Source organism: Otolemur garnettii, unplaced genomic scaffold (genome assembly GCF_000181295.1).
Source record: "Otolemur garnettii isolate 467f Iridium unplaced genomic scaffold, OtoGar3 scaffold00031, whole genome shotgun sequence".
NCBI classification, from domain to species: domain Eukaryota; kingdom Metazoa; phylum Chordata; class Mammalia; order Primates; family Galagidae; genus Otolemur; species Otolemur garnettii.
The window spans coordinates 10068816-10092113 of record NW_003852426.1 but is presented as its reverse complement, the minus strand read 5'-3'; the positions used below and the strand labels follow the sequence as shown (position 1 = coordinate 10092113).

At 47.9% G+C, this 23298-nt stretch overlaps 1 protein-coding gene across 1 annotated transcript in view; it reads left to right on the top strand.

Annotated features, from left to right (window-relative positions):
* KIF6 (kinesin family member 6) overlaps window positions 1-23298 on the top strand; it is a 334925-nt gene that overhangs the window by 299228 nt on the left and 12399 nt on the right. Inside the window, exons 16-18 of the mRNA XM_003789167.3 lie at window positions 16269-16353; window positions 18019-18154; window positions 20493-20590. Of these exons, the coding sequence (XP_003789215.1) occupies window positions 16269-16353; window positions 18019-18154; window positions 20493-20590 (319 nt within the window). The remainder of the gene's footprint in view (window positions 1-16268; window positions 16354-18018; window positions 18155-20492; window positions 20591-23298) is intronic.

Genomic DNA, 23298 nt, shown 5'->3' with positions numbered 1-23298 from the left:
CCCATGGGAGCAGCTTCCCCAGCCTGTGCCTGCACCTGGCTTTCAGCACCTGGAGCCCTACCCTTCCATCTATGCCAAAGGCCCCTGCCCTCTCCCACCCCACAGGTCCACGGAAGTTCACTCCCTGCGTCTCAGCTCCTCAGGGTCCTCCTAACTAATCCTAACCATTGCTAGCAAACCCTAACAGTGATGAAACAGTGACCATTTACCATCTCTGCTCACAACTTTGTGCACTGTCTCCTTTCATCCTTGCACAGTCTGAAAATGTGAGTGAATTTGCCAGATGAAGCAGCTTCAGTGGCCTCCCCAAGGTCATGCAGAGTAGAAACCGCTGTGGACCCAGTGCTCTCCGAGTCCAGACTTGGCGTTCTTGGTCCTCGTGCTGTTTGTGGCCCACGTCAATATCAGTCCACCCCCAACACATTGATAATGTGCACACACTAAACCCATATAGTCACATTCTAAGAGGCCTCTTTAAGCAGGGGGCAGCTGCAGATATGTAACCCCATGAAGTCACGTGGGAGGAGAGCGTAGCTCCCAGGTAGACAGGCAGGGCAGAGACCTGGCTTTCTCTTCACTAGCCTGGCACCGGCCTTCCACAGAGGCTTGAGTAAATAAGAAACCGTACAAAGGGGTTCCCCTTAGGATGGCCTGGGCCCTGCCCTGGCCCACAGGGTGAGGGTGAACTGAAATCCAGAGCCTGCTGGAGAAATACAGGAGAGCCCCTACCGCCGTGAGGATGACCCATTAGACCCTAGGAATTTGGATTAGTAAAAGGTTGGCTTTTGTGTTTCAGTAATAGAATGTAGTAATGACCATGTAAAATGACTTCTGATCTCATCTGAAACAGAACGAGGAAGCCCAAGCCACATTGACTTGAGCTCTGCGCTCCCTCTGCTGGCCCCAGGATGTAGGGGTCAGGTAACCCTGCCCTCCCACAGCTAGACAGTTGGGCTCGCACTTGGAGTTGAGACTCTGCCAAGTGCCTTCTCCAGGAAGGAGCTGGGGCTGCCCAGGGCCCTCACTCCTTGGGCCAGTTGGGGAAGGCAGAATACCTCTATCAGGAAGCTGTGCCCAGGGGCCTTCTGGGCATCTGTGTCCTGCTCCATGCCCACCCACGCAGGTCCCTGCATGTGGAGTCATCCCTGAGGGCTGCCACCTGGCCCTGAAACATCTGGCGTCTTCTTTAGACTTCATGATACTGGTTCAATAGAAACAATATGTGAAAAATACCATTCAACTCCAGGGACAATTTTAATCTTGGGCCCGGAAAGCCATTTCCATTCTATCTTCTCTGCTGTCCAGTCTCCCCGTCCTCCCAGGGCTGGTCCGTCCGGCGGAGACAAACACTCCCTGGGCCTTCAGTTCCATGTTTGTCATTGCAGCTTTGAGCCTTAATTCCTCTGCTCGTCTCTCTGGGAGCCTTCTTCTGAATTACAGCAGGTGTCAGGTTCAGCAGGGCCCAGCTCTGCCTGAAGTAATCAGCAAACTTCAAACAGAAAGCACTTTGGCTGGAAGTCTAATTAAGACCATTTGAAATACCTATTTATTTTAAAAGCATACTATCCCAATTAGAGAAGAAGTGTTAACATCTCCCAGCTGCCATTCTGAGATTAACTGTCATGTTGTCGTCCAAACTCTTTAGGAGGTTGTCTGAGGGAGATTAGGAGCTGCCAGTGCTTATGCGTCCCAGGTGACCACACTGCAGATGGGAATCATTCTCATTGAGGGAAAACGCTCAGTGCAACAGAGTGTTTGGAGGGCCTTAACCCTGACCCCTCGGGCGAGTGTGTGGGCGGAAGGCTAGGACGAGGGGTCTGGCGAGACCCAAAGCACCTCATGTGGTGAGTTTGGGTTCCCTGATGTCCTACAGTTTGGGTTTCAGGGACAGAATAAAGCAGTGACTCAGTGATGCGCCCGTTTCCAGCCCCTTATCTTTCTGAGTGTCAGTCCCCCCTTCCCCTCTTTTTCTTCTGTTCCCATTTGTCTACCTTTTTCTACTTCCTCTCACTCTCCATTTTCAATGTTGTTTCCTCTGCTATCCTTCCTTTCTTTTGCCTACACGTCCTTAAGTTTCCATGTAAGTGTAGGTGTGGTTGGTTGGGGGACTTATCTGAGGGGATGATGACGAGCAAGTCTGAGCAGGAGAGCTTTCCTCATATACTCTGCATAAGACTGTGTCTGTCTATGCCAGTAGACGTGTGCCCAGGGACATTTGTATGAAGGCAATCCCATATCCTGAAGCAGTAAAGTTCAACCGGGGTGCTGTGGCACACTGGGGTGCCATGAGAGGATCTTAGGCGTGCCATGGAAACTTTTAAAGATCATTAATCAAATTATTTTTGAAAGACATTCAAAGCATAAGTATATTCTTTTTTTACTCTTTTTTCTTTATCAACATAAGTGTTCTACAGAAGTTTCACTATAGATTCAAGTGTGCCGTGAGATAAAACAGGTTGAAAAACACTGTCAAAGATTCAGTGACAATGTAAGAGGTGCCACTTGGAAGGAATCACTGATTGACAGAGAGAAGCCATTCCAAGGGTACATGGAGCCACCTCATTCCTTATCATAAGAGCCAATTGTAACATTTTGGGAATAGAAGCCATTGTTAAATAAAACTGTTATTAAAATTAAATCACATAAGCTTACAATTAAAAAAATTATATTTAGAAAGGTAAGAGATACTCAAAATTTATCACTTTTGAGTTAACTTGCTACATTTTACTATTCTCTGTACTCTTGAAGCTCTTTGCATCTGCTGTATCTGCAGTGGAACTCCTGTGTGACGGTGTGTGTGCTGTTGGGTGACCCTTCCCAAGCCCACATTTAGTGACAACACACTGGTACCTTAAAATCAGCTATGGAGGAGGATTCACTACCAAGCAAACTGGCAGATGTTATAAATAAGGGCTTTTTTTTTTTTTTTAAAGAAATTGGCTGTTAAACATTTGCTACCATACCACTGGCACATGGATGGTCCTTTCCTGGCCAGGTATGTGTTTACACAAGCGTGCATATAAGGGCACCCTTATGAGGACTTGTACCCCCTTTCCTGACTGGAAATCCAGATTATGGTTCTCTCTTCATGTAGCACCCACCCAGTGTACATTAGGAAACATAAACACTTTCCAGACTCTGGTCCTTTTGAAAATCAGTGGGCAGGGAGACTGATGAAGACCAAGTGAGGCTGGAGAAGCGTGGTGGCCCATGAGCTGCTAGATGGGACGGGGCTGAGGGCAGGGATGTCCTTCAGGAGAAACATCAGTAACCAGTCTGAGAACATCATATACACACAGAAGTTACTGAGGGACTTAGAAGAGGGCTGACTCTCACACACAAGTTTCAGGAAACAATAAAACAATGCTTTTTTCGAATTAAACACCATGTGGAAATGGTACTCAACCAGATTCAGCGAGCTGAACTGAGAGCGCTTTGCTGAGTTCAGTTGTGTGTGTGTTACCACTCTTCATACTCTGGGCTCTAACAGGCAGAGTGTGGCTACTACTGCAGGTAAGACTATCAGCGGGTGGGTCTTGAGTACTTCACAACGTGCCAAGAATATTCTCTTCTTTAATGCGCTCAGCCTCCCCATGAGGTGGATACATAGTGCCACCGCTGTCCAAAGGGGTTAAGCAAGCCTGGCCAACTTGCTCGGCTGAGGATACAAAGCCAGATGCCCTGGCTCCAGACCCTTGCTCCTGCCCCCACACTGCACTGCCCATAGCACTTTGACACCATGGAGTCCACAGAGGGGCATAGATCCAGTGCTGACCTTCAAAGAGCTTCCAATCTCACCAGGATGAGGAGACACATATATAAAAGATAACTCGTTTTTATAATTAATTTCAGATTCAGATACATGTATTCTTCCATTCACTATCCTTTTCCGGCCCTATCTACAAAACCAAATCAACCCTGACCTCCTCCTCGAAGCCTTCACTGATGCCTCCTCCCCAGTCTGCTTTTCCTCCGGACTCATGCACTTCAGTTAGTGGGCAATCTTGTTTTGTAATTATTTCCATAGCTGTTCTCCATGCTAAACTGTGAGCTCCTAGAATTCATTTTTGTATCCCTCGCAGCCGTGTGTGCAATAAATAGGCCAAATCAATGGCCAAATGAATGCTTCCCCAGATGACTTCCAGACTCACACATCTTGCAAAAGTACAATGAGACATTTGAACATAAAATAAAATAAGTCCATTTAAAGGAGTAGAAGGCATAAGTGCTTTTGGACCCCACAGCTGAGCAAATTACAACACGTAAGCAATAAATTCGGCTCTTTCTTGTCCAGCTGCTAAGCAAAAAGAGAAGTACCCAGAGTTACACAGTTTTCATTGGCTGACAGTAGGAAGCATACTAACTAATTTATCTGTAGAAATAGAATTTCTTCCTGGAACTAAATACGAGCCAGGATTTATCATGTGGTTCCTTGTAAAAAGGACACTGAGTGACACCGTGAACGATGTCTTCAACTGCAGTTTTACAAAAGATACCAAAATGTTGTTCAGCCAGATGATTCTTATATCGACCCTCTATAAAAGCTAGAGGCCTGGCGTTAAAGCATAACTCACTGCAAGCGTTTATGTGAACAGCCAAGATAATAGGATCCAGGTACCTGCTCTCTGATGGTCGCACAGAGCAGGAATAAAACTCGGAGAATCCAGCTCCAGGAGCATGGGCTGTGACCTTTCTCTCAAATATCTCTTCCACGCAATATTTGACAGGGTTAGATCTTGTTCATTTCACAATCAAAACTCTGACAAGTACCTGTGGTTAAGATTTATAAAATACATCATACAATCAACCAAGCAGTCAGGTGAGGGGGACAGGCCATCAGAAGAAATGTCCCCTGTGGCCTCTTGAGGTTGTCACCAAGATCCCAAGCCTTTTCTGAGCCTTGAAGAGTGGGCAGGATTCAGAACCACAGAGGAGAGTAGGGACTAGTTTGGGCTATTTGGGGTGTAGCCGTGCATCTGTGACAGGTGTATGTGTGGTGTATGGGGTGCATGTGTGTGTGCATGATAGGTGCATGTGGCATGTTGTATGTGTTTATATGTGTGTGTGTATGCTGCATGTTGGTGTGTGTGGTATGTACATGTGGCATCTGCTATGTATGGGGTGTGATGTATATAGGGGGTGTGTGTAGTGCATATGGTCGGGGGAGGAGAGAGTAACCCCCTTGGGGGAGTTGATCTGAAATAGTTAAAGGAAAGACTAAAATGGTAAGTTGGGCCAACACATTAAGAGCCCCAAATCTGAGCTTCTATCTTACTGGCAGTTAAGCCACTGAACTTACTTTAGCGAGGAAGTCTTGGTCAAAGAGGCCGTTTAGGAAATCGAAAGCCCCTGGCACTAACTCCGGCTCCCACACTGGCTGACAGATGAGGGAATGACTCATCCCCGCCCCTCCACCTGCACCTTTCCTCCACACCTGCACCGGCCCCTTCCAGGTGTGCACACTTCCAGCCTCAGCCCGGGACGACCCTTGAGTTCTCCTGGCCGGCTCTGAGTAAACCTGCTGTGGACATTGTCCAGCTAGATCTGAGACCGCCACAGGGAGCCCCACACTGATCACATGCCACACAGGCCTGGCCTGGCCACTGAGGGTAAGCAGTCAGTCCATTATTTTGTTCTGGGGGTGGGGGGTTACTGCCTTTGAGAAGCCCATAGATGCGCCCAACACAAGCAAAGCGTGTTGGAAAGCAGCATGCCTTTCTCTGCATTTATCCCCTGACCCAACTTGTGTGAAAATATGACTTACCAGAATATTCCATTTCCTCTACTTGTGGGCATGTTTCCTATACGATTATGGAAAATAGCAATACTAGTAGTGATTCATAAATAAAAAGGAAATATCCACAAGCATAAGACTGGCAGGTTTGAAGCAGCATCTGAGGTTCCCCTGCAAATCCTACCTCTCAGACACTGGTCCCGCTCCAGTCTTGCTCCTACCCACCTCGCTGCCCCAGCACACCCAAGAACAGGCCATTTGGCTGCTGGGGCCCTTGGATCACCCCTGGCTGGTGTGAGCCGCGCAGCCCTGGAAATCAGGCTGAGACAGCACCAGGGCCTTCATCTCCCGCAGGGGCCTGAGGGGCTGAAGAGAGGCTCCCTGTCTCACTGCATTGTTCCAGTTGAGTCCTTTCAGAGCCTCTTTCCCCCAAACCACATTCCTGCAGTGACCTCTTGTGGCATCCCTGTTGTTTTTCAAAGACAGGCCTTGGTTGATGCCACTTTTCTCCCATTCGATGTAAAATTAAGCCCGAGTGTTGAAATGCTTTTTGGAATTCTGCACCTGGGCACAATAAATGTCAGAGAAAGCAAAAGGCCCAACTGCTGTCAACCTTTCATTCCCCAGACTTCCCCAAGCACCTAGCGGGAGCCAGGGTGTGAACCAGGAAGTTCAGGATGTGCAGAGGAAGCACTGACCCAGGCAGAGCTGACGGGGACCTTCCAGCATCATTTGGGCCTGTGGTCTGCAAAATGGGCCCTGTGGGACCTAGGTGGTCTGCACGGTCCCTTTGGGACCAGGAGGTGAAGATGAGAGGAGCCAGTGGGTAAACAGGGGGGCCTCAGGATTTTCACCCACTCCATTTCAACTGGAACAATTTTTGATTTTCTTTTTGCTGTCGCTTGTATATGAAAGAGTTCTGCAACCTTTAACACATCTTCCTCCCTTCAGACCTTGCGGATCTGCTTAAAACATTTCCAAAGGCAAATAGTACAGACTTCCCTCCCCCCAAATGCCCTCCACTCCCTCGGGGCTCACACAGAACTCCACATACACCCTCATGATGGGGGGTTATCACATGGACACCAGTTGTTCATTCTCTTGTCCCTCACCCCCACTTGACGGGCTCCTTTCTTTCCCCAGCACTGAGCACAGTGATTCGCACACGGGAACCATTCTGTTGCCTGTTTAATGGCACTGGGTTAGTCTTTCCCATCTCCCCAAAAGTTGATGATGAATTTAGGAAAGACCAACTGACAGGAAACCAGGGATGGCTATGCTGGAATACCAATGATGCTATGTGTTCTAAATAACCAACAAAAAGCTTTAAATGATATTTCGAAAATACTGATGTATATTCAGGAAGCCATGAGGGAACCATTGTATAAAGGCGGGGGCCCACCCAAGTTGTACAATGTAGAAGTACTTCAGGGCAAAGCTGCAGGCAGGTGATACCCAGGCACAGAGCACATTCTACCCCCTCCCCTAAAAAAAAGAGAAGCAGGGAGGAGTAGATCATATTGTTAAAATCTGTGAACAGCCATTTGGGGATAATTCTGGCAATATGTGGTAAAGCCAAAGATTGTAAACCCTGTGCCCCAGCAATTCTGCGCCCTGTATATGTGCTTTACTTATCTTTCTGCTTATTTGCTGCTATTCCTAGTAGTCAAATAAACAAAAATAAATAAAAATAAAACCAGGAGACAAGCCAAGATCCCCCGTGAGAAGGTGGATAAAAGTGATGATACATTGTACAATGGACTCGAACCTGCCAGCTCTGCGGTATGTGGCTGGCGCCCTAGCCAATGAGCTCCCCTACCAGCACTGAGCCATGTACGTTGTACAATGGAACACCATAGAGAACCTGAAATGAGGGAACTAGATCTCCATGTAGCAAGACAAATAAATCTCAAGAACCATGGTGACTGAAAGAAAGAAAAGTGTTGAAAGATATATATGGCATGATACCATTTATGTAAATTTCAAAAATTTTAATGCTATTTATTAGAGGAGAATGGGAGCTTTTTACCTTTTATTGTGAAAGCGAACAAGAAGACAGAAAGATGCTTAAAGCGCATGTGTACAGGTGTAGAGTCCCACAAGTGCTGGCAAACAGAATACTTCTGGAGCCTCCTCCGGGTCAAAAAATAACTTTGTTACGTTTAAGGGGCATAAACATAGAGTGAGAATATAAAAACAGCCTCCCTTGGGTCCCAGGTCAAAAAATAACTTTGTTGTGTTTAAGGGGCATAAACATAGAGTGAGAATATAAAAACACAGAGAGAAGGCTACACCCGGTCAGCACAGCGTTATCTCTGGAGAGGAAGGATAATGGACTGTGAAGGAGGCTTCCACTAATTCTAGAATGTTCTATTTTTAATAACTAGAAACTACTGTACCAAACTATTTAGGTTTTTCAATATAGAGAGAGGCAAGACGGGTGTCATTAATATCATTCTCTGAACTTTTTGTGTTTGAAAGCGTTTATAATAAGCCCCAGAACTCTAGGAAAGATTAGATTCCAAGGGTTCATAGATCAAACAAAAATTACTGTTTTAGTGGAATCATTGTGACAGTAGAAGTGGCAGTAAAAAGTGAATCCCAATTCAACTCTGATGAATCTTAATTCTCTTCACTACCGTTTATGTTAGAATCATTTTACTCAAAGGTGAAACCAGGAAATTTACTACTTCTCATTTTCCTCTCCAGGCACGTTGTAATTTCTGGTAGGGGCTTAATAGCTGCGGACAGTGTGTCTGACGTGTGGAACCCCACAGGGAGGTGCCCGCGAGGCACCTCTTGGTTGTTCCCCCACTGCGTCTTTAAATCCTCACAGGAGGAACGGTCCTTCCTCTCCCCGGGATGGAACCTGAGCCACCCCATAACTGTTCATTCATTGTTAATTACAAACAAAACAAGCAAGTAAAAAGTGGTCATTTCATATCCAAACTGCAGTCTTCATAATGCAAATGTCACTCAAAGATAAAACTTATCCCAGCTAAGGCCACCTGTCTTGAGGAAAGGGATATAGTCACCAACTTCTCTCTTTTACCTCTTCCCTCAGCCAGCTAAGGCTCAGTTTCCCCAAGAAGGGCCGCTAGCAAAGATCTCACTTCATGGTACTGTTGTAACAGGGCTTTGGACTCTCTGGGCCTCATAGATATTCAAAGCTGCCTCTTTCTTATTTGGGGCACTGTCATAAGTCGCTGGAGGTCCCTCACCAGCAGGTCCCCTAACCTGAGGGAATCACTTTGTATAGCATGGGAGGGATAGAAGCCCTAAGTTGGGAAAGAGGTCAAGTCCAGACATCGTCATGCCAGGTGCCCTGTAGCAGTGATAAAAGAATCATAGACTAGAACCCAAACATAGATCTGGGGTTCTAGCAGAAGGGATGGCAGATGATAGGAAAGAAAGAGAAGTCCCATTTGATCAGAGGTGACCACAAAGGGAATGAATGCTGAGCCCAGATGAGTAATGAGACTAAAAATGTTCTTCCTGTGTATGGCCTATGCCCCTAAGGCCTCCCTTATATTACTGACTGGGCCTAGGGTGTGCGGCCCCGACTATATGGCCTCCTGCATCTTCTGCAGAGAACATGGTGGGGGAGAGGGAAAACATCTAAAGGAGAGGCCACCAATCCCAGGGGCATTGTGTTGGACAGAGAGGCCCAGAGTAGCAGGAAAGATGATTCACACAGGAGGAGTCTGTGAACAGCCTTCTGTGAGGGAGCTGTCAGGGCCTGGCTTTGCTCCAGATGGGCACGTGGCACATCTCCAGTTGTACTGAAGTGTGGCCATTTATCCTGTCAGAGGGTGCCCTGTCCTTCCTGACGTGAACTCAGGGCCTGAGGTGGTGGGGATGAGCGTGCCTGTGAAATTATCAGGCCCCGCCATGTGTCCACAGAATCATTCAGCACACCCTTATGTCTGGCATGCCACAGGCAGCTAAGGTGTCACATGGCATCAACACCAAGATGGATGGTGGCACTGAGCACCCATAAGCCAGCCATTACTCCAGGTGACGATAAATTTGAGCCATTAAACAGGAAATGGTCTGATTGGGAAGCCAGAATCTTTGCCTCTGAGCTGCTGACCATTGTGATAATTGAGTTACTGACACCATCAATCTCCATAAGAATGGATGCTTTGACTTCTCAAACAAGGTGAGGCTGAGTGATGTACAGCTCTGTGAGACGGTTTAGCCCCAAGGAGGCCCAGAGTGGGTGTTCAACAGATGAATCATTAGTTGGATGGCAGCAACACCAGCTGGAATGCCTCCCTGGCTCTGATGTCTTATCAGCTGTGGTGGAGCCACATAACTCACTGCCTCCTCCCACGAGGGGCACAGGCTGAGTGACAGCCATGTTGGGTTCCACAGCCTTCGCTCTGCAGAAGCCCACAGGGCCCCTCTGGCTTTGCTGCATGGTTGGAAATTTCAGTACTGCCTTCCTTGGATTTCCTGGTATGGTCAAGGAGATGGACCTGACTGGCTCTGGGCATTCCCGGGGCTGACCTTGGAGAGTGGCAGACTCCAGTACGTAGACAATTTCTCACCATCAGCATATGAGCTGCAAATACCAAGTGGAATTGGGGCACCAGTCATGGATTCGGGTTAGTAAAGGGCAGTCTTCACAGGCCAGCCCCCAGAGAAGAGGCTGAGCCTTTCTTCCACCCCAGATCTGAAATGCATTCATGGAAAAGGGCATCCCCTTCAGATACCCTGGACAAGTCAATACAGACGTCAGTGTTCTTCCCTGTGGCTTTCTTCGTTATTAGAATCACTCACAGAAGAAAAAGCACCAGCTTTGAAGTCAGACAGAGCTAGGTTTTCACCCTGGCAGTGTGCTCTGGACAGATTACTTCTCCTATCAGAGCAACCCCATCTGGAGTGGGGGTCGTGGAGATTGTATAAGACAATGCACATACCTGGTGCACGGAGCAGCCCTGCAGTGGATATCATTGTTCAGATTTTAGTGAGCACCCACAGGACCAAGTGCAGGCAGCTCCAGCCTTGCAGAGATTGTTTCTCGTTGTGGAAAACCCCGGGCCCATTTTTTGTCTTTTTTTTTTTTAACAGAGTCTCACTATGTAGCCCTCGGTAAAGTGTCATGGTATCACAGCTCACAGCAACCTCAAACTCTTGGGCTTAAGCAATTCTCTTGCCTCAGCCTCTCAAGTAGCTGGGACTATAGGTGTCTGCCACAATGCCCGGCTACTTTTTTGTTGCAGTTGTCATTGTTGTTTTAGCTGGCCCAGGATGGGGTCAAACCCTCCAGCTTCGCTGTATGTGGCCGGTGCCCTACCCACTGAGCTACAGGTACCACCCCTTGGGCCCCTTTTCACAGGTGGACAGGGCAGTAGGAGCCGTGGTAGTTCTCACACACTATCCTATCTAAACGTTCAGAGGTGCTGTCTCCCCAGTAACTCCTGCACAGGGCACTTGCCCTGAAACTGAGCTCCAAGCCATAAGCAGTGTTCCTTAACAAGGGGCACATCTGAATCACCATGGGGCCTTACTGGGCAAACTTCAACTCTGTGAGGCTGGAGGAGGGCCTGAGAGAACCTGACTAATGCCATTTTAAGCCCCGGCCACCGTCTTAGATACTAAGTTCCCCATTCCCCAAAACCCAGGCTTTTCCCCGAAATCAAACCTCCCAGCCAGCCCATCAGAAGGTCACCTCACCCCTCTTGCTCCATACCACCCCAGACCCCCTTCCTAACCCCAGTCTTGCTTCATATTACCCCAAGCCCCCTCCTTCAGTTAGAAATAGGGAAATCCCCTACCCCTCAACCTGTGCCAATCCTGAGCCTCCTCGTACTTCCCCAAACCTGACCACCAATCACCCACACTTTCCCATGCGCCGACCTCCAATCAAAAATGTATCCCACCCCTCTTGCTTTCTGTACCCCATAAAAGTTTCCAACCCCCTGGGTTCGGGGCTCTCTCTCTCTCTTTCTACCTTGGTGTTTACCAGGAGAGAGTGTCTGGGCCCGTGCTTGCCAATAAAGCTCACCTTTCTGTTTTTACATCAGAGTGTGTCTTGGACTGTTCTGCTGGAAACTGTTTGGGGGGATTTCAGGCATAACAGGCCCAGCCATCTCTGCTTTTACAAGCTCCTTAAATGACTCTGAGGGGTACCTCTAGTTGAAAACCATTGAAGCAAAGAAATGATTCTGCCCGTTTTGGACATCAGGAAAGGGGGAGGTGGGTTGAGAAGAGGGTATGGGGAAGTGGGAAGACAAGTGCCAGACATCTTCCCAGTTAGAATCATGAAATCGCGTCAGGTAGGAGTGGCTCGTACCTCTGCTGTCCTTCTCAGTGAGAGCCAGGCTTGTCCCTGCGCTGCTAATTCCCAAGCACCTGCAACTTCAGGGATAAGGTCAGCCAGGAACTATGCACAGCTCCCCACTGAAGCTTTAGTTACTATTTGAGTGCTCAGGGCTTCCTCTTTGTGTGACATTCAGCTCTACAGTCTCTGAAATGAAACCCTTTTCTCTTGCTTTTGTATTGCTTGAGAGCCAGCTGCCCCCACAGCTTAACAGTGGGACTTCACTGGCTACTCAGGGTTTGACCTTCTGGGCTGCTGGCCCAGCCAGAATCTCGTCCTTGAAAGGAGGGCTCCCTGTGCCTCCTGTCAGGCGACTGAGGTTCTGTACCTGGCCAGAGTCCCAGTGGGGATGGAGACCTACAAACTCAAACGCCCTTTGCTTACTCCCTCTCTCTGTGCTTGTTCAGTCACTTTTGTTGGGTCCCTTTGAGTTCTCAGCCCCTGGTTCTCTCTGGAGGGCACCAGGGCAGGCACAGAGCACATCAGAACAGCCTGTGGCTGAATCCTGGCGGGGCTGCAGCATTCACTAAGCAGACAGCACCTTGGGCAACAGGCCCATTTGATTGTCAGGACAACATGGGTGGGTAGCTTTTGTCTTGGGGTTAAGCTGTGCCCTCATTCTGGCTGCCTGAGTTCCCCTACCCAGCTTTCTTTCCCAGACCCTTTCAACAGGCTCACGGCATCCTGGCGCCACCCTCCATTAACCAGTCTTCACATTGAGCAGCTTTGTCTCAGTCAGCAAAAACCAACTTGGCTTAGCTATCAAAGGAATAGATCAAGCCAATTCTCTCCTCAAAACCCTCCAACCTCCCTTGTCCCTCAAGGCCAAAATCCTCATGAGGGCCCACAAGGTCCTACATGGTCCCCCCTGTGTCCTCACTGACCCTACACGCGCTCCCTCACCTCCAGCCAGCACCTGGCCTTCTGGCTGTGCTCACACTCCCTGAGCAGGCTCCCAGCTCAGGCCCTCTGCACACTCTGTCCTGTGGCACTCTGGGCCCTGATTCCTGCACGCTTGCTCCCTCCCCTCATTCACTCTCTGCTCTGACACCCCCTTCTCTCCTCGGACAGGCACCCACCACCCTCCCGAACGTGGCAGCCCTCTACTCTGTCATTCTCTGCCTTTCCACCCAGTACCACCTTTCCTTCCAGCACCTGTCAATCTTTGGCACTATACAGACTCAGCGTTTTGTTGGTTGAGTGTCTACCCTCCCCACCAGAATCCTCCTGGAAGAGGGGCAGGCACGGAGTTGACACTCAATAAGATGTAAGATAAGCAAATGAATGACTTAGACCTAGACTCAAAGCCTGGCCCTGCCATTGTGGTATTTGCACAAGCCACCTGGTCACCCAAAGCCTTGGTCTACTTGACTGTAAAACAGGTGAGAATGAAGGAGGTGGGACATGGTGCCTGGGTCCAGCAGACTCCAGAAATGGTAGCCAGTGTCATCTTTCCATGCAGATCAGCCCATCCGAGTGTCTCCTTGCCTCGGTGCTCCTGAACACCCCACACACTTCCAGGGCATCTGTGATGGGCCAGGAAACCGGCAAGACACCCAAGGAAAAGTCAAGGAGCTGTGGGGAGAGACAGCCTCTCTCCTAAAGAAAGCCTCCACATTCACACTGGCCCAACCTGGCCTTCCCTCTACCCACTGGTGAGGCCCCTGAGTCTGCCTCGCCACCGCGAGCTCCCGCATCTGCGCCCTTCCTTCACCCGCCTCCAGCAGCCTCCTGCACTGTGCACTCGCCAGAGCAGGGCTTCACTAGGCTTCTCAGGGTGCCCCTGGGGCGGCCCCAAAAGTGCTAAAAGGAGGAAGAAGATCACAGCATTTCTTTGATGGCAGGTTGTAAGATACAGGGGCCCATTTCTGAAACTGTTAGGGAAGGAAATATTCCATCCATTTAAAGTCCAACTGTTTCCATTCTAATGTGAAAATACTTCCTTCAGCCTAGCACGCCTGGCATTTTTCAAAGACAGAGCCAGCAAATATATATGGCACCAAGCATGCTCTATGGGAGGAGGCCAAGCAAAGCCCGGGGGAAGACACAGAGGGCGGGACCCAATCTCTGTCCTCGAGGGCTCCCTGTGCCTGTGACTGGGGGATGGGGGTAATGTGGCAGGCAGTATGCCACTTGGGGTCAACATGATGACCCACAGGGATGCCTGTTGTGGGAACTCTGTGGTGTCTGCATTTCCTGGTTAGATGACAGGCTGAGTCACTTGCTCAGTCAGATGGCACTTGCCAGTTGACACAAGGAAGGGGGTACTGGTGCCTAGAAGACAAAGGACAAAATCTTGATCTAGTTAGCATATTTACCAACATGTTAATGACATAAAAGACGCAGGTAACAAATGGGTGAGGAAGCCAAAGGGAAAGAACAAGGCATGACGGGGGGCCTCTGCAGGCTGCGTGGCCAGCAAATGTTTCGTGTTGCCTTTGTGATGAAAAGGACAACCACGCTGGGAGAGGATGCATTTTGATATCACTTAGAAAGCAAAAACAAGCTGACTACAAGCTTAACAGGGGCCAACCGTGGCAGAGCTGCTGAAAAACACCACAGTAATGGGAGACTGGCTGTGTAAACATTTAGCTCTTTGGAACCAGAAAAAACAGTGGGTTCAAATCCCAGCTCTGCAGCTTACTAGCTGTGTGACCTTGGGTTACGCATGGCCCTCTCTGAGACCAAGACTCTAACTGAAATGGCATGGCAATGCCTCCTCTGAAGGGTTAGTTGGAGAATTAATTCTGAGAACTTGGCCGAGCCTGCATATAGAAGACACTTGATAAGCCATCATTGTTAGTAACTCACCTGCTATAGAAATGTAAACATTAATTTATTTTCAAAAGCTAAGAGGAATCCTTCTCTACCCTGGACTTTCCAGACCTATCTGAAGTATCATGTCCAGATCTGGGCTATATACTTAAATTAGAAAGTAACCAGGTCCCTAGTCCCCAGATGAGGGAATTGGACAGAGGCAGCCTCAGAAAAAAGGTCTAAGCACATAACATGTTTTGATGTTGTTCTTATTGTTCAGAGGTTCAAGGGACCAGCAGATTAAGAAGGGCACACTGTTTCTCTCTGGAGGGACGAGTGTTGTGTGCTGCTCCAAAGAGCCAAAGTAGTGATGAAAAGAAGTCAGTGGTGAAGGTCTCAGCTCAGAGTAAGAGGAAGCACAGTGTCCACAATGAAATGTGCTATCCAGAGAAGCAGTGGGCTCCCCATCACTGGATGTGTTTAAGTAGAAAGCGGATGACCATCTGTCAGATATGTTCTAGAAGGAATTTCTTAATCCAAGACACTTGCAACAAAACAAATTAGGTTTTTAAAGTTAACCACCTAACTTAAGCAGATTAACTTCCTTGTACCTCAATATCCTTATCTGTAAAATAGGAATAAAAATACCTGTCTCAAATAAGTACTGTAAGGATTAAGTTTGAGCTTGTCCAAAAGCACTTGGACCACAGTGGATTCAACCATAGTGGATTTATTCCCTGACCTGGGGCAAAAAGCAAGGCCCTGTGACTTCTAAGATATCTTCTGTGGGGCTAAGAAATGCCGTGTCCCCACAAGGAGACTCCTAGGAGGAAAAGCAGACCCCGCACACCAGGCTAAGAAAGGACCCGCTTCAGAGCACACTGGGCAGAGCAGGCAACCGGCTACTAAGGCAGCCATTGGGGCCAGATGGAGATCCCAGAAGTGAAGACACAGGATGCGGCACCTGCCAATCACTGCTGACATGCTCAGCACCCGCCGGGGCCTGTTGTATACTGTGGTCAGCTGGGGAGATCGGGCTCAGAGAACCTGTGCTGTACAGGGGAGCAAAAAGCAGGGGGCATGATTCCCTGAGACTGGAAAATTCAGCATCTCCACTCATGCAGAGAAAGATGTAAGAGGGCTTAGAGAGGGTGTTCGGTTTGTGAAGGGCCCTATCAGAGGGTGGGGAAATGTTACTTTGCATCTTCCCCAGGGACCGGAGAGGAAATGAGTGAGCTCAGTAGTGAAAGGATTAGCAGCGATGGAGGGAAGGATGCCCTTCCCGCTGCAGGTGTCCAGCGGAGGGAGGGTAACCCTAGATCCTCTCCCCGCAGGGCTTTCAGCCAGCAGAGGCCCCACAAGGAACTCACAGGGTCCCCTTTGTCTTGGGATGCACTGGCACCCTGTCATCTGCCCTGTCACACTGTTCCTTTTCCTTTCTTTCTCCAGGGATCTCAGAAAATATGGCCGTGCGCTCGATGCCAGACTCACAGGAAGAAAAGCTGCGATCACAACTGGAGGAAGAAAAGAAAAGGTGCCCTTCCTTTTTGCCACACAGTCTGACCCCAGCCTCTCAGGGCCTCAAGGATGACCTGCACCTGCCTAGGGCAGGGCAGGATAGAGCGACCAAGCCCCAGGCCTGATACTAGAGAGCAGCGTGTTCTAATTGAGTAGGAGGAGGGCCTGCCTTTGGGCAGGCAGATATGAAAAGCAGGACCCCAGGCAATGTTAAGTTATTTTATTATTGTTATTTTGAGAGATGGAGTCTCACTCTGATGCCCAGGTTGGAGTAAGGTGGGGGCTTATAGCTCAGACTCCAGGCCTGATCCGTCGGTGTGAGGTGAGGATGCAGCCAGGCCAACCCTGGCGGGGAAAGTGGCTGCTTGTCTACTGCTGCCACCTAGGGGAGTCAAGAAGTATGACTACGGTGGGCTTCCTCAGGCCCTCAGCATTAGCCCACTTTCCTCCTAAGTGCTAAGAACATTACACCCTCATGCAGCCATTTAGCGTCCCCAAAAGATTTTACTTGCAGAGTGAGGAGCCTCAAGCATAAACAGACACATTGCCATTACTGACACACAGCAGGGTCACAGAATCTCGCCAACACCCGGGTCAAGCTGCTGGGTGCCTTCATTCATTATGCATTCAACAAATGTATGCCTTCTCCTCCTGCTGGGGGCAGGTTGTGGAGACACTAAGCAAGTCGCCTTGCCTCAGGAGCTGAAGGCGTCATTGCAACACTCTCCTCCCACTGGCTTGGCATGCGCCTGCCCCTGCTCAAGCACACACCCAGAAGAACCAAGCTCATGGCACTGGTCTCCAGGTCACTCTGACAGCTGTGCACCGTGGGGGCTCCTTCCAGAATGCCCCGCTGCCCCGGCACGCATGCCACTGTTGCTCTGTGCCCTAAAGGTTAGGGCTCCTCGGTTGCCCACCTTCTCCCTCGCTCCATTTGCTTTCCTCAGTCTCTTTCCAACCCATTCTTCTTGTGTCCCTTATTCTACCTTCATCTTGTCCCCTTGGTCCACATTTTAAATCTCAGTAGCACCTCAGAAGGCAAATTGTCTCCTCAGCTTGGCTGGTGGACTGTTTGCTGTTTGACAGCATCTGGCTTATTTCAGCATCCCCCAAACCAATGTAGTCTGTGCATACTGAACCCATTAAGGTTGTGGCTTTGGATCCTCAGCGTGAAGGTGAACCAGCGCGACAGTGAGACAGTTAGGGCTGCGGTTCTCCTGCCAGACTGCCTGGGTTCAAATTTTGACTTCTTGCTTGCTAGCTCTGTGTTTCACCAGACCTCAGTTTCTAAACCTATAAAACAGAGATGATGATCAAAGCTTCTTCATAGGGTTGAAAAGAGGATTACATGAGTTTATCCATGTCAATGCCTAGAGCAATGCCTGCCCCTTAGTAAATGCTCAGTAGATGGCAGTTCTCATTCTTGGAGGAGGGCCTGTTCATCTGACATTCACGCCGCCATGGGCCTACTGGACAAAATGCCTCATTCTGCTGCTCCATGATGGACTCAAACCCTGGTGCTGTATCCTGGCCTTGGCAGGCTCCCATAGGGTCCCAGTCCCTGACACCAGCACAGCACTACCAGGCTTCTGAGGCAAAGGCCCTGTCCACTCACAGACCCCCAGCCCCATGCCCTGGCCAGGGCTTTCAGCAATACCCTGACTCGCCGGTTCCTCCATAGGTATAAAACAATGTTCACGCACCTGAAAGCCCTGAAGGTGGAGATTGAGCACTTGCAGCTGCTCATGGACAAAGCCAAGATGAAGCTCCAGAAAGAGTTTGAAGCCTGGTGGGCAGAGGAGGCCAGAAGCCTGCAGGTATGGTCTGGACAGCATCGGGGCAGCTGGGAGGGGTCACACAGCCCCTGTGGGGCATCAGGAGACAGAGGGGGGCTTGACCCATAGGCCCACGTGTTCTCACATGCTTCTTGTAGTGACAAGGACTATAAAAATCTGGGGAATAATTGTTTCCTTGCTCTCATGCCTAAAATAACCAACTGATGCCTGGAAAGGTGAGGGATGGAAGGTGTAGCTCCCCCAAACTAATGAGCCACCAGTGCTCAGTGTGATAACCTCCAGTGATAGCACATTCACACCGCTTACTGTTTTTCTTATTGCAAAGTCATATATAGGTGCATATTAGTTATAGAAATTTTTATTACACGGAAAAACAAAGAAATCATCATAACCCCTCTACTTAAATGCAATCAATATTAACATGTTGGATCATACTATATTTATTTCTATGCACATCCATCCATATATTTTTATAAAAAATAGAATTACATTTTTGTTCAAGTATTACAAAATGGCTTTTTTACTTAATTGTATAGTAAAATAATGTTATTTTACTATATTTTTTCATGTTATTATTCTACAGCTACTGTGCTAAAGGCTGTTACTATTTCATTGTATGGATATATTTGAATTGATTTGACCAATTTCCTATTGTTGAATGTTTGGGTTGTTTCTAGTATTTTCTTCAAAATGTATTTGTAGATAAATTTTTGTGTATTTCTGAGACAAATTCTTAGAACTTCTCTGTAATGTTGTAAAAGTTAAAATAACCTCTTAAAAAGTGTCAGTATAAAATCCCAAATCCAGTTGTCCTCAAGTAACTCCTAACGGTGGCACAATGGAAGTGATGAAATACGTGTAATCATACCACTTGTGTGGCTGGCAGAACCCTTAGTGATGATCTAGCAGGCTGATCCCTTCATTTTTAAGGACAAGGATACTGAGATCCAGAAAAGATATTTGCCCAAAGACAAAGCCAAGCAATAACCAGTGTGTGGCCAAGGCCATGTGACAGGACAACGCAGAACATTTGGACAAATTAAATACACAAGATTACAAAGAGAACAAATTAGATTAAAGTAGTTACCAAAATATTTTAAAAGCAAAGTTATGGCACAGTAATATGTATACCACTTATAAAATGAATGTATAAGCTGTAAGGGTGGACCCAGTATATACCATAATTTCAAAGTAACGATGAACACAATATACCTGCACCAACCATAATGTGATAAGATAATGTGCATGGTTTCTATTGGTGACAAAGCCACAAGTATCACTAATGTTACTGAGGTTTGTTGCCTACATTTATTATGGAAAGAAATACGAAATTTCAGGTAGAATCTAGGAGAAATAAAGATGTAACAGGTTCCTGTCCACATTCACAGCACCCCTGCATTCTGTCTGCGGACACCAGCTTGAGAGCCCGTCCCAAGCTCTCAGGGGGCGAGGCCATCAGCCGCAGCTGGCACCCGATGGAGTGTGGCTGCTGAACAGTAGACAAAGGTCATCCAGTGTGACTCAGGAAGTGTCCCGGCAGGGCTGATAGATTCAGACAGCATATTACTGACATGGACAGTGAAAGCCACAGTAGCTAACAGTGTCAACTCCATGTGTCCCCTGTCCCACAGGATGACACTGAAACAAAAGGGACCAGATGACAGCAACAGGGATGGTGGCACACCCTGTCACAGGGAGCCAGTTCCATGCTGCCCTAAGCAATTGCAAAGCCTGGGTCTGTTCCCTGTGTGGGCCGAGGCAGGAGGCCTCTAACCTCATCAGAACAAAGGAGGCAATGGAACTGGCTGGGACAGCCTCCCGGGGAGGGAGGGAGACAGGCAGGAAACAGCCTTGTGGCAACAACTCACAAGCTTCCTGTGCTCTCACGTTTGGGAAGGATGACAGGGCTTGCTTTCTATGATGGGAGCCCTGCTTGGGAGGCCTGGGTGGCCACACTCAAGCTTTCCAGGGTCCCACGGCAGAGCTGTGCCCCTGCGTGAAATGCTCCGTGGATTTCCCCAACTCTAGAGGGGAGTCTTTGGGACAAGGAGTAGCAAAACTAAAAAGGATTTCTGGAGACTTGTCAGATAACATTTTAAACATTTTTTTTCTAGCTATAAAAAGTAATACATGCTCAATTCAGAAAACTGAGAAAGTGCAGAAAAGCACAGAGAATAAATCAAACGTCCCCCACAATCTTCCCTCCAAGGGTCATATTTGTTGCCCATCATTATGGTCATTAGCTGTCAGGTCGGGTTTTTGCCTAAACTTTTATAGCTGACTTGTCCTGCTTAAGAATTACATCAGGGACATCTTCCCATATCATTAGAGTCAAGCTAACTCCTCCTTGGCCCAACAGGTAAAATCTCCAGCAATGAATTCATTGGATCACATGAAACCATTTTCCCAGACACCTGAATCCCAGCAGGATCAGTCCCAGCTTCTCTCTAACAAAAGGTAAGAAGAGAAAGTGCCCGCAGTGTGAGGGTACCGAGAAAAGCCTCTCTACCTCTTTCCACAGCCCCTTCCTTAGCCAGGAGGATGAATTACTTTTGCTATTTAATTAGCCACTCAGGCCAATGGCTTTCAAGCTTCTTTGAGCACTGAGCCCTTCAGTCCCTCACGTGACAGCCAGTTAACCTACTACCTTTAAACAAGAGGCGAGAAGTTCAATATCAAGCCCTGGTCCTGCCCCCTCAGGGGGAAGAAAGGGTTGGTGGGATGGGAGGGGGCATAGCATGGGAGAAGGAGGGGGATGTTGGTGGCAGGACAGGGGCTAGCCAGCTGGCTGAGATGCAAGGGAGCCCTTTGTCCTAGCAAGGATTCAGTAGAGACGTGGGCAGCCTCCCACAGGACCACATGAGGACAGCCAGAGCCAGCTTCCCTAAATGATGGGCTGATTCAGAAGGAACTCTGCCTCTCCACAGACCATGTTATTGTCTCATTCCAACCACATACCCCAGGTGGTAGAGCCAATGACATGTGCCTCCTGCCATCCTTCATCCCTCAGACTCAGTCCTCTCAGGCCAGAAGCCAGGGCAGCATCCCTGGGGCCTCTGCCTCCTCTACCAAGAGCAGTCCTTTGGGCTCGATGTGCAGCTGTAAGACAGACATCTTGGAGATGTAAGGCAGAGCTTTAGAAAAAAGGTACCAGATAGTATCTTGAATATGATGTGATGAGAATGGCACTTTACCTCTGGGGTCTTCCTTTCAAAGACCCATAATGCCCGTCAAAGCATGAGGAAAACATCAGACAGATCCCAACTGAGGGACATTCTACAAAATGCCTGGCCAGTACTCCTCAGACTGCAAAGGTCACCAAAAACAAGGCAAGTCAGAGACTCTGTCACGCCAAGAGGAGTGTGAGGACTAAATATAAAGCAGATAAAATGTGACTCAGCATCCTGGGTGGGATCCTAGACCAGAGAAAGATGTTAGGTAAAAACTACCAAAGTTCAAACACCACACTAACATAAGGTGACCAGATTTTAACATTGGTAAAGCGGGACACCATTGACTGGGGGGGGGGGGGGTTCTTAATTAAAAATTTGGTCTATATGGAGCAACAAAAATTTTCATAGAATGCAAAAATGGTATTGTAATATATATTTTTTAATTTCAACATAAGTACAATTTACAAATATAATACATTAAAAAGAAATTATGTCTAGGGCGGTGCCTGGGGCTCAAAGGAGTAGGGCTCAGGTCCACCTTTTCATTTCCAAATGAAGCTACATTAACCTCTTCATTCCCAAATGGAGTTATATTCACATTTTCAGCAGCCAGTATATTTCCTTCCTGTTGTCCTGCTGTTCCCTAGCTTCTTGTGCATTCTTTCCAAAAATCAGGACATTTTTAAAACACAGGGGATGCAGGACAAATTGTTAAAAATCAGGACTGTCCCACCAAAAGCAGGACATCTGGTCACCTTACACTAACATAAACATACACAATAGTGGAAACCAGGTATGGGTTGCAGGGGAACTCTCTGTACTGTATTTGCAACTTTTCTGTAAATCCAAAAGTATTCTTGGGAGGAGGGAAGGGGTTTGGGGGTCATGGTATATGGCACACCTCTTGGGAGCATAACACAATTATAGGAGGGACTCTACCTAATAAATGCAATCAGTATAATCTAATTCTTTGTACCCTCAATGAATCCCAAACAATAAATAATAATAATATTCTTTAATAAAAAGTCTTGGCTAGGCACCTGTAGCTCAGTGAGTAGAGTGCTGGCCACATACACTGAGGCTGGCGGGTTCAAGCCGGCCCGGGGCCAGCTAAATAACAATGACAACTGCAACCAAAAAATAGCTGGGTGTTGTGGCAGGTACCTGTAGTCCCAGATACTTGGGAGGCTGAGGCAAGAGAGTCTCTTAAGCCCAAGAGTTTGAGGTTGCTGTGAGCTGTGATGCCATAGCACTCTACCAATGGTGACACAGTCTCTATCTCAAAAAATCTTTAAAAAAGATTTGGGGGAAGCCAGTGAGTCCTCCACACCAGCTAGGACTTTCTCACATCCCCCAATCTGTCCCTCAGTGCCAGTGCTTCAGCCTGTATTCTAACTTTAGGAAACATCTCCTACGTGAGCTCCTAACGCCCAGGGTCAACAGCTAGCCTGGTTTGCTTTGTTTGGCTAGCTTGGCATTTTAATAATCAGTGTAGATTCATAAAAGAAAAAAATGGTTAAGTTGGATTTTGTTAAAATTTAAAACACTATTCTATAAAAGACAGTGTTAAAAGATGAAAAGACAAGCCACAGACTGGGAGGAAATGTTTGCAAAATATGTATCTATCTGATAAAGGTTTTGCATCAAAAGTATAAAAAGAACACTTAAAATTCAAGAGTAAGAAAATGATCTAATTAAAAAATGGGCAAAAGACCTGAACAGCCACTTTACCAAAGAAGAAATACAGACAGCAAATAAGTGCACATCACCAGGGCATTGCAAATTCAAACAGCAATGAGACGCCACTGCTCACCTCTGAATGGCTAGAATCCAAACCACTGCCGGCACCAAATAATGGTGGGGCAACAGGAACTGTTGTTCATTGCTGGTAGATGAGCAAAATGGCTCGGCCACTTTGGAAGACAGTTTGACGTCTTTTTATAAAAATACACGTAACTCAGCAATTGCCCTACTAGGGATTTGCCCAGCCGA